General features: G+C 44.0%; 1 protein-coding gene across 2 annotated transcripts in view; it reads right to left on the reverse strand.

Moving 5' to 3' along the window:
• The window catches only part of CCDC90B (coiled-coil domain containing 90B), a 76,667-nt gene that overhangs the window by 47,708 nt on the left and 8,618 nt on the right, over positions 1–20,341 (reverse strand). For both annotated transcript variants that reach the window (XM_077451404.1, XM_077451403.1), the window contains exon 3: positions 19,044–19,147. In XM_077451404.1, the coding sequence (XP_077307530.1) occupies positions 19,044–19,147 (104 nt within the window). The remainder of the gene's footprint in view (positions 1–19,043; positions 19,148–20,341) is intronic.

Below are 20,341 nucleotides of genomic sequence, written 5' to 3' on the forward strand. Positions count from 1 at the left end.
ATAGTCAAAGGTCATGGTCAGTATAAAGCTCCTGAAATATGCCTAATCTGCAATCCCAGTGTGAAAGCCTGAGTGCATTCACACTGGGGCGCTGCGCTGGCAGGATGTAAAAAAAAAAAAAAAAAATGTCCTGCAAGCAGCTTCTTTGAGGCGCTCTAGGAGCGGCGTCTATCACGGATGAGGAGGAGGCAGGGCTCTGTGAAGCCCTCAGACGTTTGTTAGAGAACCTTTCATGAAGGAGAAGGAACACACCAAACAGAGAGCCAGAGCTACAACGGAATGGTTTAGATCAATGCATATTCATGTGTTATAAAGGCCCAGTCAAAGTCTAGACCTAAATCCAATCGAGAATCTGTGGCCAGACTTGAAAATTGCTGTTCACAGACGCTCTCCATCCAATCTGACAGAACTTGAGCTATTTTGCAAAGAAGAATGGGCAAAAATGTCCTTCTCTAGATGTGCAAAGCTGGTAGAGACATTCCCAAAAAGACTTGCAGCTGTAATTGCAGTGAAAGGAGGTTCTACAAAGTATTGACTGTGGAGCGCTCAATACAAATTTGTACACCACACTTTTCACATATTTATTTGTAAATACATTTTAAAAAACATTTATCATTTTCCTTCCACTTCGTGTTGGTCTATCACATAAAATCCCAATAAAATACATTTACGTTTTTGGCTGTAACATGACAAAATGTGGAAAACTCCAAGGGGTATGAATACTTTTTCAAAGCACTGTATATATTTATTGCATTTTGTACAGGTGGTTGGATGCATAGTGGTGCTGCTTCCTATAGTATATACAGGGCTTTTTTTTCTCAAATAGGTGCAAGAACTCAACCATGCCCGCCACACTCACATACCTGCCAAATGGCATCAAATAGCTCAACCCCCTCCCTCCACTGCCCTCATCTTCTCTCCCCTCCTTAAAAGCTCCACCATCTGTCATATGTCTTACCTTTGTTGCAATATTAAGCTGAAACACCTATCCGGCTGTAGTACCTCCCAGCATACTATACTATACTACATTCACCTGCAAGGGAGATCATGCAGTAGGAGCATCAACAACTGGTCACCAGGGAAAAAATGGAGACCACAGAGGGTGCAGCCTACCACGCACCCTCTCCTGCCCGTGACTGCACTGAACCCTGGGCATCTGTTCTGTATGTCCCTTGTCCTGTCCGGCACTCAGTGGGATCTGCGCAGGAGCTACTGGGAGATAAGTCATCACTTGTAAACGTAGAAGCTGGACTTCAGTGTTACCAAGTGATAGTGGTGAGCGGGGAGCAGAAGACCTGAGCCGGAGGTGGTGGAACTGAGTTCCCCCTAGTTCCTGCTGAAAAAAAGCCCCGAGTATATAGGAGTAATAGGGGGGTTTATACAATCTGATACTGCAGAAAGTTTTTTCACATTTACATATGATCTTTGCCACATCCCTCTACCACACCTACCTGGGACCAGGGTGGTCACTTCATTTATCTTATTTTTCTATCACTATTTGTATATCAGCCCCTATACCGTCCCTCAATATCTTCTATCTCCTTCTTTATTCATAGTTGTACAAGGTCACCTTTAAATCCTTGATTTTATGCAGGCTAAACTTAGCTATTTGCATCTATTTATATAATCTAGAATAATTGACCTAGCATTTACCTTGATTTACAATGCACACACACAAAAAAAAAAACACGATTATGCCCTAGTAGGCAGAATGACACGGTGCCACACATGACAGGCTTGCGTTGCTGTAAAATAACGCCGCACATTATTGAAATATTTTGATGATTATGCATGTGAATGAATGCACCAGTGGTTCAGCAATAAAAGAGAAATTGCATAATTAAAGGCCGTCATATGGGCAAATTATTCAAGATGCTTCTTCAGTGAAAAGCAGGTACCCTTTAGTTTCTTTCTGCGGGAGCTCAATATGGAAATGTCCATTTACAGCTCTGAAGTTGGTGCCCAACTCTCCTCCAATACACACACATGCTGTTCTCCTCTACCCGGCTTGCTGCAACTAAATCTTAAAAGCGGAGCTCCACCCTAAAGTGGAACTTCCGCTCATCGGAACCCTCCCCCCCTTCCGGTGCCACAATTAGCCCCTTTCAGGGGGGAGGGGGGGGGGTGCAGATACCTGTATAATACAGGTATTTGCACCCACTTCCGGGCATAGATAGCCGCAGAATCTGTGGGTATTTACGCCACTTCCTGTCCCTTCCCCGCTGTCTGCTGGGAAACACATGGATCCCAGAGACAGCAGGGACCATCCGTATCGCACAGCGCGACTCGCGCATGCACAGTAGGGAACCGGGAAGTGAAGCCGCAAGGCTTAACTTCCTGATTCCCATAGTGAAGATGGCGGCGGCAGCACCCGAGCGACAGATTGGCTTTGGGTGCCGACATTGCGGGCGCGCTGGGCGGGTAAGTGTCCATATTTTAAAAGTCAGCAGCTGCAGTATTTGTAGCTGCTGACTTTAAAAAAAAAAAAACGCTTTAAGTTTATTTAAGTAGAGGGGGCCATAGATAGTATTCATAGGTATAGTTTATAATTACTGAGCTATCCCCAAAATATATTGACACCAAATATGCGATTGAAAGCAAGAATAATAAACGTAAACGTCTGCGACTTTGCTGAAAGACAGAAACATCAATAAACAATTTTCCAATATCAAGCCGCGCTGTAAACTAAAAAAGGTGACACATATGATACCGTGACCTTATACATATGAAACAGTGAAATATATAATTGATCAAATAGTGAATGATTAATAGTGCATTCAGATTGATAGCCGGTCTCCTCCGTGCAAACATCACACACACACACACACACACACACACACACGCGACACCCGAGAGCAGTGATAAAAGAAAAGAGTCTGCCTTCCACCTCCGCACAAACTGCCTCTTACCGGTTCCTATGGATCTCTTAATTATAGGCACATGCCCCAGGACGACGTCAGGTGTGACAAAACGCGCAGGGAGGAGCGACGTGCTGATGTCACCACGATGCACGGAAGTCTTGGAACCACGGGCTGTTACAGAGAGCCAGCCGGCTTAATTCTTTACTCTGCATATGATGTTTTTACATAAATGTAAGTGCAATACCTTTTACCTTTTTTATAAAATAATTACTGTATGGTTTTGCGCTATGGAAGCTCTTTTATTATTCTTTTCTGGGAAATATCTGCTATAAACCTCCTTGAGCCACATACCCCTGCAAAGGCGCTGGAATCTTGACTGTGAGCAAGCAAAGGCCCGAGCTGGGTATCAAGTCACAGGCGCATACGATCTCCTATAATTAAGAGATCCATAGGAGCCGGTAAGAAGCAGTTTGTGTGGAGGTGGAAAGGCAGCCTCTTTTCTTTTATCACTACTCTTGGGTGTCTTGTGTGATATTTGCACGGAGGAGACCGACTCTCAATCTGAATGGACTATTAATCATTCACCATTTGATCAGTTATATATTTCACTGTTTCACCTGTAAAAGGTCACAGCATCATGTGTCACTATTTTTCTAGTTTATAGCGCGGCTTGATATTGGAAAATAGATAGTATACAGCCTGAGGTCCAAAGCATACAGAAAGTCAACCTGTGCTTAGCCCATGAGAAAAAAAAGGTTCCCTTGACTTCAGCTCATCACAACTGTACACCTTAACCCTGCCACTTTGGGTAGACACCAAGAGCAAAAGAGGCATAACCCTACCCTACTGCTGCCCTGCCTGCCATGTAATGTCGCGTACACACGATCGGACTTTCCAGCAGACTTGGTCCGGCAGACCAGAATCGGTCAGACAATTCGATCGTGTGTGGGCTCCAGCGGACTTTTTTTCCCCAAAAGTCCAAAGAACCTAGAAATAAAACATGTTTTAAATCTATCCGACGGACTAAAAATCTGGAAAACCGTTCGTCTGTGTGCTGCTCCGACGGACCAAATACGACGCAAGGGCAGCTATTGGATACTGGCTATTGAACTTCCTTGTTTAGCACCATTTACGTCATTACGTTTAAAATGAAAGGACTTTCGAACGGACTTAGTCCGGTCATGTGTGGCCAAGTCCGTTTAGTTCACAAAGTCCATCGGACCTCCGCCGAACGTCCGTCGGACCTAGTCCGTCAAAAAGGTTGGTCGTGTGTATGTGGCATTACAGTGCTGGTGCTTGGTGACTGGGGCACGGTCACATCAGGATGGGGAGATTGTTCTCAACTTGGTGTAAGCTCCAACTAGAGTGCTTCCTCGTCTCCCTCCCAGTAGCCAAAGGTGATGAAAGGTAAGTATGTGGAGTTAAAGAGGAAGTAAACCCTGATGAGTTTACTTCCTCTTTCATTCCCTGGAAAGGTAAAGCATAATGGGCTACTATGCATTGCATAGTAGTCCATTATGTGTCACTTACCTGACACAGGAGCCAGCGAAGTCACCGCTGACCCCTTTAGTCCGGCGCATCCATCTTCTTGGTGGGTCTCCCTGCTCCGCCGCTGTCATTCGGCGAAGCCACGATGACGTCACTCCCGCGCATTTGCACGGGAGCCGCCACTCGCGGCATATTGCCATTGACAGCGGCGCGCTCAGTGCGCCGCTGTCTACGGTGCATGCGCCGTAGACAGCAGTGCCTGTCTTTTGGCAAATATCTCCTAAACCGTGTAGGTTTAGGAGATATTTCTTGGACCTGGGGCAAGATTAAGGCTTACCTGTAGGTCAAAGTTGGTTGTAAGGGTTTACAACCACTTTAAGGATGGACGTTAAAGTGATATTAAAGCTGTATGTCATACTTACCTGCTCTACGCAGGGGTTTTGCACAGAGCATCCTGGATCCTACACTTCGAGTCTCCTACCAGTGCTCCTGGCCCCTCCCTCCTGCCGAGTGCCTGGGGCTGCTTGCTCTGGGGGCACCAAGGAATGCTCGCTCCCAAGCCGCTGCTCTGCTGTGTATGTCCATACACACACACACACACACACACACACAGAGCCTTGGTTCGGCCCCGAACCCTCTCTCTCTCCTCAATGGCTCACTGGCTGTGACTGACAGCAGCGCCATTGAACCCCATTGAAGTCTATGGGACTCAAACGTTCAAAATAAAAAGTGATCATTTTAATGGCTAATATGCAAGTTATTGTCCTAAAAAGGGTTTGGGGACCCGACTCCTGCCCCAAGGGACATGGATCAATGCTAAAAAAATTTTTTTTAAAACTGCAGTTTTTTTTCAGCACTGATTTTAATGACTATTAAAGTTGGGAAAAAAGTGAAATATTCCTTTAAATATCATGCCTGGGGGGTGTCTATAGCATGAGTGTGAAATGGCATGTGTTTCCCATGTTTAGAACAGTCCCTGCACAAAATGACATTTAACAGAAAAAAAGTCATTCAAAACTGCTTGCGGTTTTAATGTAATATCTGGTTCCAGCAATACAGATGAAAATCATTGAGAAAAATGGCATGGGTAGCCCCCCCCCCCCCCATTACCAGCAACTTTGGGTCTTGTACGGATATTAAGGGGAACCCCGTACCCATATTAAAAAAAGGAAAGGCGGTTTTTAAGCTCTTTGGAAAACATAGGGAAGGGTTATCACCCCTGTATAATTTTTTGGGCTGTCCGTCTTTTTTTATCTCCCTTCCTGTTGTCTCCTTCCGTTTGCAAGTAGGAGACGTTTGTAAGTTGGATGTTTGAAAGTTGGGGCCTGCCCTATATGCTCTGCAGAAATGGCGGAACAAGGTGTTGGTGTTGCCACAACCCTGTAAGCCCTCAAAGTGACTCTTGGTGGGCGCTGGAGCGCCCTGCTGCGAACAATTATATTAAGAATTGTAATTACATGCCATTGTTAAACAGTGGTAGAAAAATTGGGCCTTTGGTGGTGGTGGTGGTGCTGGTGCCACAACACTATAAGTCCTCACAGTTAATCTCAGTGGGCGCAGGAACGGGCCCTGCTGTGAAATATTATATCAAGAATTGTAATTACATGTCCCTGTTAAACAGGGGCTGAAAAATTGGGCCTTAGGCACTGGTGCCACGACACTGCAACCTCTCCCAGATACTCTAGTTGGAGTGCAGGAATGAGCCCTGCTGCAAAACATTGCATCAAAAATTGTAACTACATGCTCCTGTTAAACAGGGGCTGAAAAATTGCCACTGGTGGCGTCACCCAGAACCAAAAATGTTCCTCCAAGCTATCAGCAGGAACACTGTCTGGATAAAGGGGGCCTTGAGAGGCAAGGAAGTCCTCCTCTTCCTGCCTCTGTTCTGCCTCAAGTGCCCTGTCCATTATTCCACACAGCATATGCTCCAACAGGTGGACAAGAGGTACAGTGTCACTGATGCATGCACTGTCACTGCTCACCATCCTCGTGGCCTCCTCAAATGGTGACAGGACAGTGCATGCATCCCTGATCATGCCCACTGGCGTGGTGAAAAAAAACCGAGCTCCCCAGAGCCTTCAAAACGCTGGGCATCCTCCTGGAGCATGTACCCAACACTGTGCTCAAACAGTTCGGGGGACTCCCCAGGAGGACATGGTGGGTCTAGGGAAGGAGTGACTGATGACATTGAGATGAGGGAAGAGGACACGTTGGCAGCTGCTTTGCTAGTACCCTGAGCCTGGGTGAGAGAGGATGAGGAGGATGAGGAGGGCTTGGTCATCCACTCTACCAAGTCTTCGGCGTGATGCGGCTCAACACGTCCAGCTGCCAAAAATAAGGACAAGCGTGTCCCTTGGCCACGTGCTGATGACGATGCACCGTGTCCACGACCAGCACTGTTGCCTCTAGACACAGAGCCTGCTTGCTCTCTTTTATTGGCTCGTGACTGTCTGCCTCTCCTTGTTGGCCTTCCAGACATAGTAATGGCCTGCAGGGAGATGGGAAAACCAGCAATTGGGTAGCTTTAGGTGCACACTGAGCATATGACACAGTACACCGACTGTAACTACTGCAGCTGCCTGCCTGTGTTACAGAAACAGAACAACACCAGCAATAAGGGGTAGCTTCAGGTGTATAATGTGCAGGAGGCACACTACACCTACTGTAAATGCTGCAGGTGCCTGCATTACAGAACACCAGCAATAAGGGGTATCTTCAGGTGTATACTGTGCTGGAGGCACACAACACCCACTTTAACAGTGCTAGGTTCATAAGAAAAGAACACACTGTCCCTGCCTATCCTGCTCTCTCTCTCTGAAAGCCGCAACACACTACACAAGGCGACCGCGCTGGCGGCCTTATAGAGTGTGGGGCGTGTACTAAAGCCCCTGAGCTATAATTGGCCACAGGCAACCTGTCTGTGGCCAATTATGGCTCTCCTCGCTGCCGGCGCTGTGATTGGTCAAGCATGCGGGGGTCACAGTGCATGCTTGGCCAAAGATGAGCCAGCAATGCACTGCGATGGCGTAGTGCATTGTGGGCCATTTACGCCACACGAATATGGTGCGAACGGTCAGTAGTTCACAGCGCCAATAAAATATGACAGGCTTTATCAGGCCCTAACACAGGTGTTCTGTTGTATCCCATCAGGATTTTAACAACATCTACTGCTCAAGTTGCTGAGGAAGGAGGTGGCGTTTCCCCTGGAATGCATTGGTTGTATTTGATGCTCTTACCCAATAAACATTTCAAAAAGACCTTCAGGTGACATGGACTTTTATACTAGGTGTTCCCTTCTACCCATCCCAGAACTTGCCATCTTTTGTTATGTTCAGAGAGGTAGCAACCTTGGCCCAGAACAAGGTCCACCTAAGCCAGCCTCTCCCTTTTAAATACTGAGGAACCCTTAATTTAACTTTCTGGTCTCAGGGAACCTCTGCTTATAAATTACTAGATCTACAATTCGTGATATATTATCATGGTGGTCAGTGGCAATTGTGCTTTTTATATCTCTGGTCAGCGGGAAGAACCTCCCTTACAGATAATTAAAAAGATCAGTGGTCTCATGGGTTACTTATCTGAGAGGCAGAAGTTGCTCGTTGCTCAAGGAACCTCTATTAACCTCTGAAGGAACCCTGTTTGAGAAAGGCGACCTATACTATACCTGCTTGATGGATCAACTCCTTTGAACAAAGATGCCTTCCATCAGAACCAAGCCTCCCAACTAAATTAGTCCAGCTATCACACACACACATATTAAAATAAAAAAAGGGAAGGGTACAAGGATACACAGATGGCTAGGAAGCGGCAGCCTTCCTATTATATTTAACACCTATGTTGGTGAAATGGTGCCAACACTCGCTTCTTCGGCATATGTTAAATGCGGTGAAGGCTCGCGTAGCGCTGAGTTCGGAAGCAGACCACTGCACCATCTATCTAGCTGTGGAGACTTTGATGGCTTCAGCTAATCATAGGGAGGATCGATGCCACAAAACCTGGTTCTACTTCATGGAATTCACGTGCTCCTCCATTATCAAGCCATCAGGCTCTCAGGCATAAGACATGTTATATCCTCGCCAGGCCCCTCTGGGGGTTTCCAAGTTTTGATTTCAATCATACTACCCCTGGTTACTGCATAGTCTCCTCCCTTGCCCCCACCCCCCCTGGCCACTCCTTATTCTTGACTCATCCCCTCCTCTCTTCTTCTGTTTTTTAATCCTTTTTTGGTTTTTGCCATTCTTGTCTGGTTTTGGGCATATATGAATATATGTTTGTGCATGCAGGGATAATCTCCTGAGGCCAGTTTGACGTACAAACATTCACTCAATAAACCTGCTCTTAGACCTGTTGCTTTGACTTTGACCCTTGGATTCATTACTATACGCAGAATGCACTGTTCAGACTAATTGTTGGTGTAGAGTTGATGTCTCCTCAAGAAGCTCTATTATGCCGTTTATGAAAATCTTTTTTTTTTTAAATATATGGCTTGTTACATATTTGCCTGTTGAGACTGCATCTCCTGTGGTGTCTTAGGGGGTCCAGGAAAAGAAAAAAGCTCCTTGCTACAATAATTGTTGCCGCTTGGTAGTGCTGCAGTATGGATGAAAATGTCATCCTAGGCCAACAGTACCTGAAGAATGCCGGAAAAGACCTGTCTGGGTCCCTTCAATCAGGTAGTTACATATAACCCCTTTGCGGCAAGGCCACTTTTTCCATTTTTTCAAACAGGCATTATGACCGTAAAAATATACCAGAAACTCCCCCAAACCATTTCTTTTCTGAGGACCATAAAAAAAAAAAAAAAAAGATAATGCATAACCTTTTATGTTTTTTTTTTTTTTCTCCCAAGCTTTAGGTTATCAATGTGAACTTGTTTTAAAAGCCTTGTTTTTGATACATGGAGGAAGACATTTTCCTTACATATGCAGGCAGCAGACACAGATCAGGGATAGAGCGTCTCCAGTCTACATCTGTCCTGGTCCCTGGAGCCAGGGACCTTGGGGCTATGAATCAGCAAATGCTCCCTACTTGGTTCCTAAGGGCTCAGTCTCACTACTGCAATATATAATGCATAGAGCAATGTTCATTGCAGTAATATGCTATGCCAAGCACTTATACACGTCTTGCTCTGCATTTGATGGAATGCTATTCAATGGTACAATGAAAGGTAATGTACCAATATACTATACCAGGGGTCTCCAAAAAAACTTTTCAATAGGAAGGCCACATCGTATATTTTACAAATATTCGTAGGCCAAAACACTTAAAAATTTAAATGAATGAATATGTTTTACAGTTTATTAAGAGTTTTTTTTTGTTGTTATCAGCATGATATGATTTAGAACATAAAAAAACTAAATAAAAAACAAAAAAAACACAAACAAACCGTAAAACCAAGCAAAAAAATAAATAAAAAACATAACCCCCTAATGCCGTGTACACACAAGTGGATTTCCTTCAGAAAAAACTTGAATGGTTTTTCCTACAGAATTCCGCTCAAGCTTGGCTTGCATACACACTGTAAAGGTAGGTCCTTGCTCTGTTAGGTGCTCGATTTCCCTCTTCCTATCTCGCCTAGGCCGTGGTCTGGATAAACTTGGGAGTCCCATTCACTGGTGAGATAATCAAGGCACATACACGAGATGTATGTGAATAATGATTACGATTTAATGTTTTGAATACAACAGGTTATATGCTGAAACAGTTGGGGTGGCGCCCTGTGGAGTAGCCAATCAGGGATCCGCTCGTAGCTATACACCAAGCTTTTCCTAGTAACAGGTTTATTGACAGAACAAGCAAAATAAGCAGAAATTGTCTTCACGGCAAAGCACGTCATTAACCTTCACACGAGATAAGAATAAGACTACGATATTCAACAATATTGTGCTAATAGTCTGTGGTCCAGACGTTCTAGGTCATAGACGCAGTTAAGAGAATATAAGATAGTTGCATATCTTGGCTTTCTCTGTACAAACTCTCGCGGCCAAGGGCATTCTAAGAAAATGGCATATTCTCCAAATAGCAAGCATCTATGTCTTAGTAGTTAGAATTCTAGCTTGGTCATACAAAGTTTAAAATGGATGACAGTATAACAAAATGGAGACTTGTTAATCCTTATACACACCGTCACACAAAAGTAGTCTGAGCTTTCGACCGTCAAGAACGCAGTGACGTTCAACACTACGACGAGCCGAGAAAATGAAGTTCAATGCTTCAGAGAACGTGTCGAATTGTTCCAGAGCATGCGTAGGAATTTTGCATGTCGGAATTGGTACAGACGATCAGAACTTTTTCCGACTGAAAAATTGAGAACCTTCTCTCAATCTTTTGCTTGCGGGAATTCCACCAGCAAAAGTCCAATGGAGCATACATACGGTCGGAATTGACCAAAAGCTCACATCGGACTTTTGCTGGCGGAATTTCCGATTTTCTGTACGGGGCATTAGAGTCCCCATCAGAGCTCCCCTTACATCAAAGTTGTCATCAAAGTCCCTCCTTACATGAGAGTCCCCATCAGTATCCCCGTTGATATCAGAGTCCCTCTTTACACGAAAGTCCCCATCAAATTCCCTCCTTAAACGAGGGTCCCCATCAAAGTCCCTACTTAAAAGTGGAAGTAAACCCATCGATTTAAACAGATAAAAAAAGGCATGCCGGGAATGCTGACTGCACATTGGCTGTGTTCTCAGCCAAACTATCAAACCATCCAATGGCTGGTGTCATAACGAATCACATCTGCAGCACCATAGCAGTTGAAGATTAAACAGAGACAAAGATGGCAGCTTCCTTGGCTGAAAATGATAGGGGAGTTTACTTCCACTTTAAACAAGAGTCCCTGTCAAAGTCCCTCCTTAAACGAGTGTCGCCATCAAAAGTCCCTCCTTAAACAAGTGTCCGCATCAAAGATCGTCCTTAAACGAAAGTCCCCATTAGTGTCCCTCTAAAGAAGGAGGAACCCCCTAGGGGTGGGACTTTAAAGGCACTACCACATAAAGGTTGTAGAAACATTTTTTTATTAAATTTACTGAAAATATCATACATAAAAAATAAATATATAACACATAGCCATGGATGCAATGGAATATACAAAAAATTGCAAAGGGGAATGATACAACTTCCTTAACCCACCAACGCTTCAGAGATGAATTGTTGTCTCCTTCATCAGGGGTTTTCACAGGGAGTACAGTATCTATGGAATTTAAATATAAAGTAGTCAGCCAACAAACCCTAATAATGCTACATAATCATAGAATAATACGGGCATAACACTACTTACATCATAATCACTTAGAAAGTACACTTGAGCATCCATAGAGATTAAAAGAGGAAAAAACATTGTGCTTGACACAATGTTTTTTCTTCTCTTTTAATCTCTATGGATGTGCAAATGTACTTGCCAAGTAATGATGTATGATATTTCCAATAAAATTGAATAATTTTTTTCTATAACTATTATATGGTAGTGCCTTTAAATTCCCACTCCTAGGGGGTTCCTCCTTCTTTATGTCTTACTTGGACGTGGCACACCGTTTTGAACAGTTCCCATCAGAAAACCTCTTACATCAGGGTCCCCATCAGAGTCCAATCTTACATCAGAGGGCCAGATACAATTTTAGAGGTAGCTGGATTTGTTTGGAGACCCCTGTACTATACCAAAGAGCAAAGAAATGGCGAATAACCAATCCCACCAAAAGCATGTCCCCATACAAATGCATATACAGGCAGTCCCCAAGTAACATACATCCGACTTACATACCACTCGTACTTCCAAACAGAGGGAGACAACAGGAAGTGAGAGGAAATCTCCCCCTAGGAAGGGAAATTCACTCCTGTAAGAATCATTATGGGAAAAAAGGTGTCTCCACTGAAGCTTTTGTTGAAACCAAATACTTGTTTCCACAACCACCCAACATTTTCAAAATCCAATTGTCATTGGGACAGAAAGCGAGGTGAAATCTTCTAAACAGAGGCAGACAGCAAAACAAACATTACAGGGGTGTAAACCCTTCCCTATGCTAGCCAAAATAAACACATAAAAATGATATATTTGGCTGGAGTTACACTTAAGAAAAAATGTATCTGTTCCGACTTACGTACAAATTCAACTTAACCACTTGCAGACCGGACCAATTTGCTGGTCAAAGACCAGACCACTTTTTGCGATTCGGCACTGTGTCGCTTTAACTGACAATTGCGCGGTCGTGCGACGTGGCTCCCAAACAAAATTGACGTCCTTTTTTTCCCACAAATAGAGCTTTCTTTTGGTGGTATTTGATCACCCCTGCGGTTTTTATTTTTTGCGCTATAAACGGAAATAGAGCGACAATTTTGAAAAAAAAACGCATTATTTTTTACTTTTTGTTATAATAAATATCCCCCAAAAATATATAAAAAAATTTTTTTCCCTCAGTTTAGGCAGATACGTATTCTTCTACATATTTTTTGAAAAAAAAAAAAATCGCAATAAGCGATTATTGATTGGTTTGCGCAAAAGTTATAGCGTTTACAAAATAGGGATAGTTTTATAGCATTTTTATTAATAATTTTTTATTATTTTTTTTTTTACTAGTAATGGCGGCGATCAGCGATTTTTATTGTGACTGCGACATTGTGGGGGACACATCGGACATTTTTGACACATTTTTGGGACCATTGTCATTTATACAGTAATCACTGCTATATAAATGCAGTGATTCCTGTGTAAATGACACTGGCAGTGAAGGGGTTAACCAGGGGGTGGCAGTGTAGGGGTTAAGTGTTCCTAGGGGTGTGTTACTAACTGTGGGGGGTTGGGCTTTCATTTAGTGAACACTGATCTCTGCTCCAATCACATGGAGCAGAGATCAGCGTCACTAGTTGCTAGGCAGAATGGAGAAATGCTGTTTATTCGGCATTTCCTCCATTCGGCCGCCCCGTGAGACGATCGCGGGGATGCCCGCGGCGATCGAGTCCGCGGGTCCCGCGACCGGACTCACGGGGGTCCCAACCAGCGCGGGAGTGCGCCGGCGGGAGCGCGCCGCCGCCGGCGCGCTCCCGATGGCAGGGCGGCATTGAATATTGGACGTACCTGTACGCCAATATGCCTGCCCGTGCCATTCTGTCGACGTACATCGTCGTGCGCTGGTCGGGAAGTGGTTAAGAACAAACCTACAGACCCTATTTTGTTTGTAACCCAGGGACCGCCTGTACTTTAATGGTACACAAAATTTAGTCAGTAAATCGAAATGACATTCTGCATTCTCAGTGATGTCACTGGTCTCTAGTGAATGGATAGATTGCATTTTCAGTGATGTCACTGGTCACTAGTGAATGGATAGGCTGCATACTGAGTGATGTCACTGGTCTCTAGTGAAGGGATAGGCTTTATTCTCAGTGATGTCACTGGTCTCTAGTGAATGGATGGATAGCCTGCATTCCCAGTGATGTCACCAGTTTCTAGTGAATGGATAGGCTGCCTTCTCAGTGATGTCACTGATCTCGAATGGATAGGCTGCATTCTCAGTGATGTCACAGGTCTCTAATAAATGGATAGGCTGCATTCTCAGTGATGTCACTGGTCTCTAGTGAATGGATAGGCTGCCTTCTCAGTGATGTCACTGATCTCGAATGGATAGGCTGCATTCTCAGTGATGTCACAGGTCTCTAATAAATGGATAGGCTGCATTCTCAGTGATGTCACTGGTCTCTAGTGAATGGATAGGCTGCATTCTCTGGGATATTACTGGTCTCTAGTGAATGGATAGGCCACATTCTCAGTGATGTCACTGATATCTAATGAATGGATAGGCTGCATTCTCGGTGATGTCACCGGTCTCTAGTGAATGGATGGATAGCCTGCATTCCCAGTGATGTCACCAGTTTCTATGGAATGGATAGGCTGCATTCTCAGTGATGTCACTGGTCTCTAATGGATGGATGGATAGCCTGCATTCCCAGTGATGTCACCAGTTTCTATGGAATTGATAGGCTGTATTCTCAGTGATGTCACTGGTCTCTAATGGATGGATAGGCTGCTTTCTTGGTGATGTCACTGGTCTCTAGTGAATGGATAGGCTGCATTCTCCAGGATATTACTGGTCTCTAATGAATGGATAGGCTGCATTCTCAGCGACATCCTTGACTCATAAAAGGTACTTTGGTACATAATCAGAAAAGCTGCTGTAAGTTTTTATCCCATAATATGCATAGAGTCCTAGGTGGTCAATTTCCTCTCTTCCACTGAATAGTATATTTTTCACTACATGATGGATGTCTGACAGGCGCACAATGGAAATGACAGATTCCATTACTTGCTGAAAATAAATATCTGAATATGGGAGGATTAATCACCCCGAGCTGCATTTCTTGCTGCCTAATAAAAAAAAGAGCGCGGTAACATAAATTTGATACGAGAGACATTCAGTTAGTCATTGTATGACATCATTTGATATAGCTCTATGCTGAACATTGTCATCAAATATTCAGGGAAATTTGAGTCTTTCCACACAGCAACATTCCACTCGCTTTACATAAATATTCTTTACAAGGGTGCAATAAGGACGTTCGCACGGGAAAATGTCAAGTGGCGCTTTCAATGAGTTTTCCTTCTACGTCGGTAATGAGCGAGAAAGACATAAAAAATTGTGAAAACAGAAATATTCCACTTAGCGCTATCTAGAGGGCACATAAAATAAACACCTTCGATTATTCACAGAGAACACAAGAACATAAAGAGCAACTGGGGGCTCAAAATCCCTTCCGATTACCACTTTCTTACACTAAAGCCTCCCCAACTCTTATTTAAAAAAATAAAGAAAAAATAAAAAGTATACAAAGCCTTTTTCCAGGTGTCTTTGATCTAGTTGTGTGACATCACAGGTCCTCTTCATCCCTCCCGTAGGTGGAAAAATGGATGGGGCAAAATACCATCCAATTCTTGAGGAAAGTCTGCTGCCCTCTGCCAGAAAGCTGTCAATGGGAAGAAGGTTCACCTTCCAACATGACAATGACCCAAAGCACACATCAACAATGACCACACAGTGGTGAGAGGAGAAAAAGGCGAATGTCCTTGCAGGGTGAGAGCCCAGACTGAAACCCCACTGAAAATCTGTGGAATGACTTGAAGACTGCAGTCCACAAACAGTCACCATCAAATATAACTGAACTTGAAGCAGTTCTGCGAAGAAGAGTGGGCCAATATTGCAAAGTCTAGTTGTGCAAGGCTAGTAGAGACAAATCCCTACAGACTAAAGGCTGGAATTAGAGCATAAGGGGGTCCAACAAAAAACTTAGAGAATCTGTTTTTGAATTAGTTTTATTTTTTTTCTGACATGTTGGTGTTCTACCTTTCACTTGGATGTTATAAATTGCAGTAAATAGAGTAGATACAGCTGGATAAAACAAAAATGGTGTTGGTTTTTATTTCAGGCTGCAAAGCAAAAAAATTTGATTTTAAAAGGGGGGGTGATTATTTTCTATAACCACTAATTATATATATATATATATATATATATATATATATATATATATATATATATATATATATATATAAAATCTATTGGGGTAGTGTGGTACCCCACCAGTGTATGGGTCCTGGATTCTCAACCAGGCAGGTTGAGGGGCTCCAGGGTATTTGCTTGTTTGAGAGGAAACTGGCTTTTCAGTTTCCTCATTATTTAGTAAAGTCCGCTTTGAGATCTGGAGCCCGGGGATTTCTTAGAGATCCGGGTGGGATGAAATCCCAAGTCCTGGGTCCGGGTTTTGAGACTCGCAGGCACGCTGATTGTTCAGAAGTGTGTGGGCCTGATAGTAGAGTCAGGACCATGGTTCTGGGCTCCACCCTCCCGAGGAGTCCAGGATTGTGAGGGAGAACCCAGAGAGTGCAGGCCGCACGGTGAAAGCCAGAGACCCGGATCTGAGGTCGCTGACAGTCGTCAGGAGAGCTCCGTGCGGGAGCCTGAGCAGTGGTGCATCTGGTGCTGATGAGAGCCAGGTGGCTCGGTATTTTTGTCTGCAATGCTACATGTGTAACCCAGGAGGCTGAATATCCTTTTATTTAAAGCTGATGGTGAAAACCCCCTGCAAGGGAAACCACTTTTATTTTCATTTCTGGAACTTTTTGTTTAATAAAAGTGGGCCAAAAAGACCTGAAAAGGAATCTGTGTGGACTGTTCTCACTAGCGGGTGATACACGTGAGCTAAGCCCCCCCCCCCCCAAACATTACACTATATAGAGATCTCTCTCTAATATATATATATATATATATATATATATATATATATATATATATATATATATATATATATATATATATATATATATATATATGTGTGTGTATATATATGTATATAATATATATATATATATATATTATAATCTCTATGTATCTATGTGTGTGTGTGTGTATAAAAAGATTACGATTTCTCGTGACGTAACATCTTTCACAGTATACAAAAAAAAAAATGGGCTAACATTACATTACTGGTTATTTTTTTTTAAATTAAAGTAATTAAAAAAATAAATTTGAAAGACCGCTGCGCAAATACAGCATGACATAAAATATTGCAACAACCACCATTTTATTCTCTAGGGTATCTACTAAAAAAAATTATATATAATGTTTGGGGGTTCGTAATTTTCTAGCAAAAAAAAAAAAAAAATGCCTTTAGTGTTTAAACTTTAACTTACACACAAAGTCTATTCCAGTGTGTGTGTGTGTGTGTGTGTGTGTGTGTGTGTGTGTGTGTGTATATATATACACACACACACATTATATATATATATATATATATATATATATATATATATATATATATATATATATATATATATATATATATATATAATCTCCAGTTGACCCCGATGGTATAAAGGAATGGCTCTGCCCACTAGAATAAATCTCTTTTTTTTTAGGATTAGTGACTCAGGTGATGAGATTTCACACAAAAATTGAAACTCCACTTTTCGTAACCCTCCCCCCCCTCCGGAGTCACATTTGGCACCTTTCAGGGGGGAGGGGGTGTAGATACCTGTGTAATACAGGTATTTGCACCCACTTCCGGCCATAGACTCTCACGGGATTCTACGCCTTTTCTCGCCACCCCACTCCCCCCGCGTCTGCTGGGAAACACACGGGACCCAGAGATAACAGGGACCATCCGAATTGCGAATTGCGACTCGCGCATGCGCAGTAGGGAACAAGAAAGTGAAGAGGCAAGGCTTCATTTCCTGATTCCCTTACCGAAGATGGTGGCGGCAGCACTCGAGAGCCGAGCGACAGATCAGCTTCGGATGCGGACATCGCGGTCTCCCTGGACAGGTAAGCGTCCTTATTTTAAAAGTCAGCAGCTGCAGTGTTTGTAGCTGCCGACTTAAAAAATAAAATAAAATTTTGGCGGACCTCCGCTTTAACCACTTCAGCCCCGGAAGATTTTAGCGCCTTCCTGACCAGAGCACTTTTTGCGATTTGGCACTGCGTCACTTTAACTGACAATTGCACGGTCGTACGACGTGGTTCCCAAACAAAATTGACGTCCTTTTTTCTCCCATAAATAGAGCTTTCTTTTTTTATTTTTTAGCGCTATAAACAAAAAATGAGCGACAATTTTGAAAAAAAAACACACCATTTTTTACTTTTAAATATAAATATCCCCCAAATATATATACAAAAAATAAAAAAATAAAAAAAGATTCCCTCAGTTTAGGCCGGTATGTATTCTTCTGCATATTTTTGTTTAAAAAAAAAAACTGCAATAAGCCATTGATTTGTAGACGCTATAACTTTTGCGCAAACCAACTAGGGAATAGTTTTATGGCATTTTTATTAATATTTTATTTTTTTACAAGTAATGGCGGCGATCACTGATTTTTATGGTGGACACATCAGACAATTTTGACACATTTTTGGGATCATTGGCATTAATACAGCGATCAATGCAATAAAATTGCATCGATTACAGTAAAAAATGGCAGTGAAGGGGTTAAACACTAGAGGGCGGGGGAGGGGGTAAGTGTGTCCTGGGGAGTAATTCTAACTGTCTGGGGGATGGGCTAGCAGTGACACGGCACTGATCGCTGTTCCCGATGACAGGGAGCAGACGATCGGTGTCCTGTCACTAGGCAGAATGGGGAGATGCTGTTTACATTGGCATCTCCCTGTTCTTCAGCTATCCCAGCGGCGATAGAGTACGCGGGTCCCGCGGGCACGGTCACGGAGCTCGCCGGCGGCCTGCACGCACGCCGGGAAATTCAAAGTACGGGTACGTTACTTTGCCCAGCCATGCCATTCTGCCAACATATATGTGCTGATAGCGGTCGGCAAGTGGTTAAGTAGAGTTGTACTATTAGCATAAGGGAAAAGTACTTCAGCTGCCGCTCCTTGCAGCGTTGGGGACCTCGGTTTGAATCCCACTCAGGACACCATCTGCATGGAGTTTACAAGTTCTCCCTGTACTTTGTGCGGGTTTCCTCCGGGTACTTCAGTTTCCTCCAACTGTCCAAAACACATGCAGGTTGATGGTCTTCTGTGTAAATTGGGCCTCGTATGTGTATGTATGTGAGATAGGGGCCTTAGATTTGAAGCTCCCTGAGGGCAGGGACTGATGTGAATGCACAGTTTGTAAAGCACTGTGTAAATTGTAGGTACTATATAAATTCCTAGAATAAATGAATGTGGAGCATTCCCTTATTTATACAGAACATTACAGGAGTCTTACCTGCTGAGCCCGTGTCACCATATCTCTGTACACGGTGTCCAGACTAGCATTTGTCAGGGAGGCCAGCGCAGACACAATAGTTTCTGCTTGAGTTTTGTCAAATCCTACAACAAAAATAAATAAAAAGAAATTAAAAAATAAAATCCGTTGATCACCGAGTCACCAAGGTCAAGGTAAAAGTTTAAAAAGTAATACTATATTTTCACCTGCAGGTGTCACTGTTCCACACTATGTATAGGGAAAGTTAGATCAGCGTTTTCCTCCATTAGAAGCAATGATTGTTACCGGTTTTTGTGAAGCTGCTCTCGTCTATTCTTCTGTATTTTTCCTTCACACACTGACATTAAAACACTCCAGTTGGCAGTTAGATTTAGCAATGTTCTAAGGACTCTCTGCAATCTTTCCAAACAATTTCACTGAATGGTTTTTTTGCTTTGCCAAATTTGCTATAATCTATTATTCTCCGAGAAAGATCTATAGAATAGGGGACAATGTTTAACAGGATAACAAGGCTTGAACAATAAGGGAGTGGAAAAGAAGGGAGATAGAGATCGACGAGGCGGGGAATGGGTTGAAACGAGAGAGATGATAGAAAAAGAAGGGGAAAGGGGGGGAGATTACAGAGAGCGAGAAAGGGGGGGAGATTACAGAGAGCGAGAGAGGGGGGGAAAGAGAGAGCGAGAGAGGGGGGGGGGGGAAAGAGAGAGCGAGAGAGGGGGGGAAAGAGAGAGCGAGAGAGGGGGGGGAAAGAGAGAGCGAGAGAGGGGGGGGGGAAAGAGAGAGCGAGAGAGGGGGGGGAAAGAGAGAGCGAGAGAGGGGGGGGGAAAGAGAGAGCGAGAGAGGGGGGGGGAAAGAGAGAGCGAGAGAGGGGGGGGGGGGGAAAGAGAGAGCGAGAGAGGGGGGGGGGGAAAGAGAGAGCGAGAGAGGGGGGGGGAAAGAGAGAGCGAGAGAGGGGGGGGGGAAAGAGAGAGCGAGAGAGGGGGGGGGAAAGAGAGAGCGAGAGAGGGGGGGAAAGAGAGAGCGAGAGAGGGGGGGGAAAGAGAGAGCGAGAGAGGGGGGAAAGAGAGAGCGAGAGAGGGGGGGAAAGAGAGAGCGAGAGAGGGGGGGAAGAGAGAGCGAGAGAGGGGGGAAGAGAGAGCGAGAGAGGGGGGGGGGAAGAGAGAGCGAGAGAGGGGGGGGGGAAAGAGAGAGCGAGAGAGGGGGGGGGAAAGAGAGAGCGAGAGAGGGGGGGGAAGATGAGAGCGAGGAGAGGGGGGGGGAGAAGAGAGCGAGAGAGGGGGGGAAAGAGAGAGCGAGAG

The sequence above is a fragment of the Lithobates pipiens genome, unplaced genomic scaffold (assembly GCF_037356315.1).
Source record: "Lithobates pipiens isolate NorthernLeopardFrog02 unplaced genomic scaffold, aLitPip1_a1.2 Scaffold_23, whole genome shotgun sequence".
NCBI lineage: Eukaryota > Metazoa > Chordata > Amphibia > Anura > Ranidae > Lithobates > Lithobates pipiens.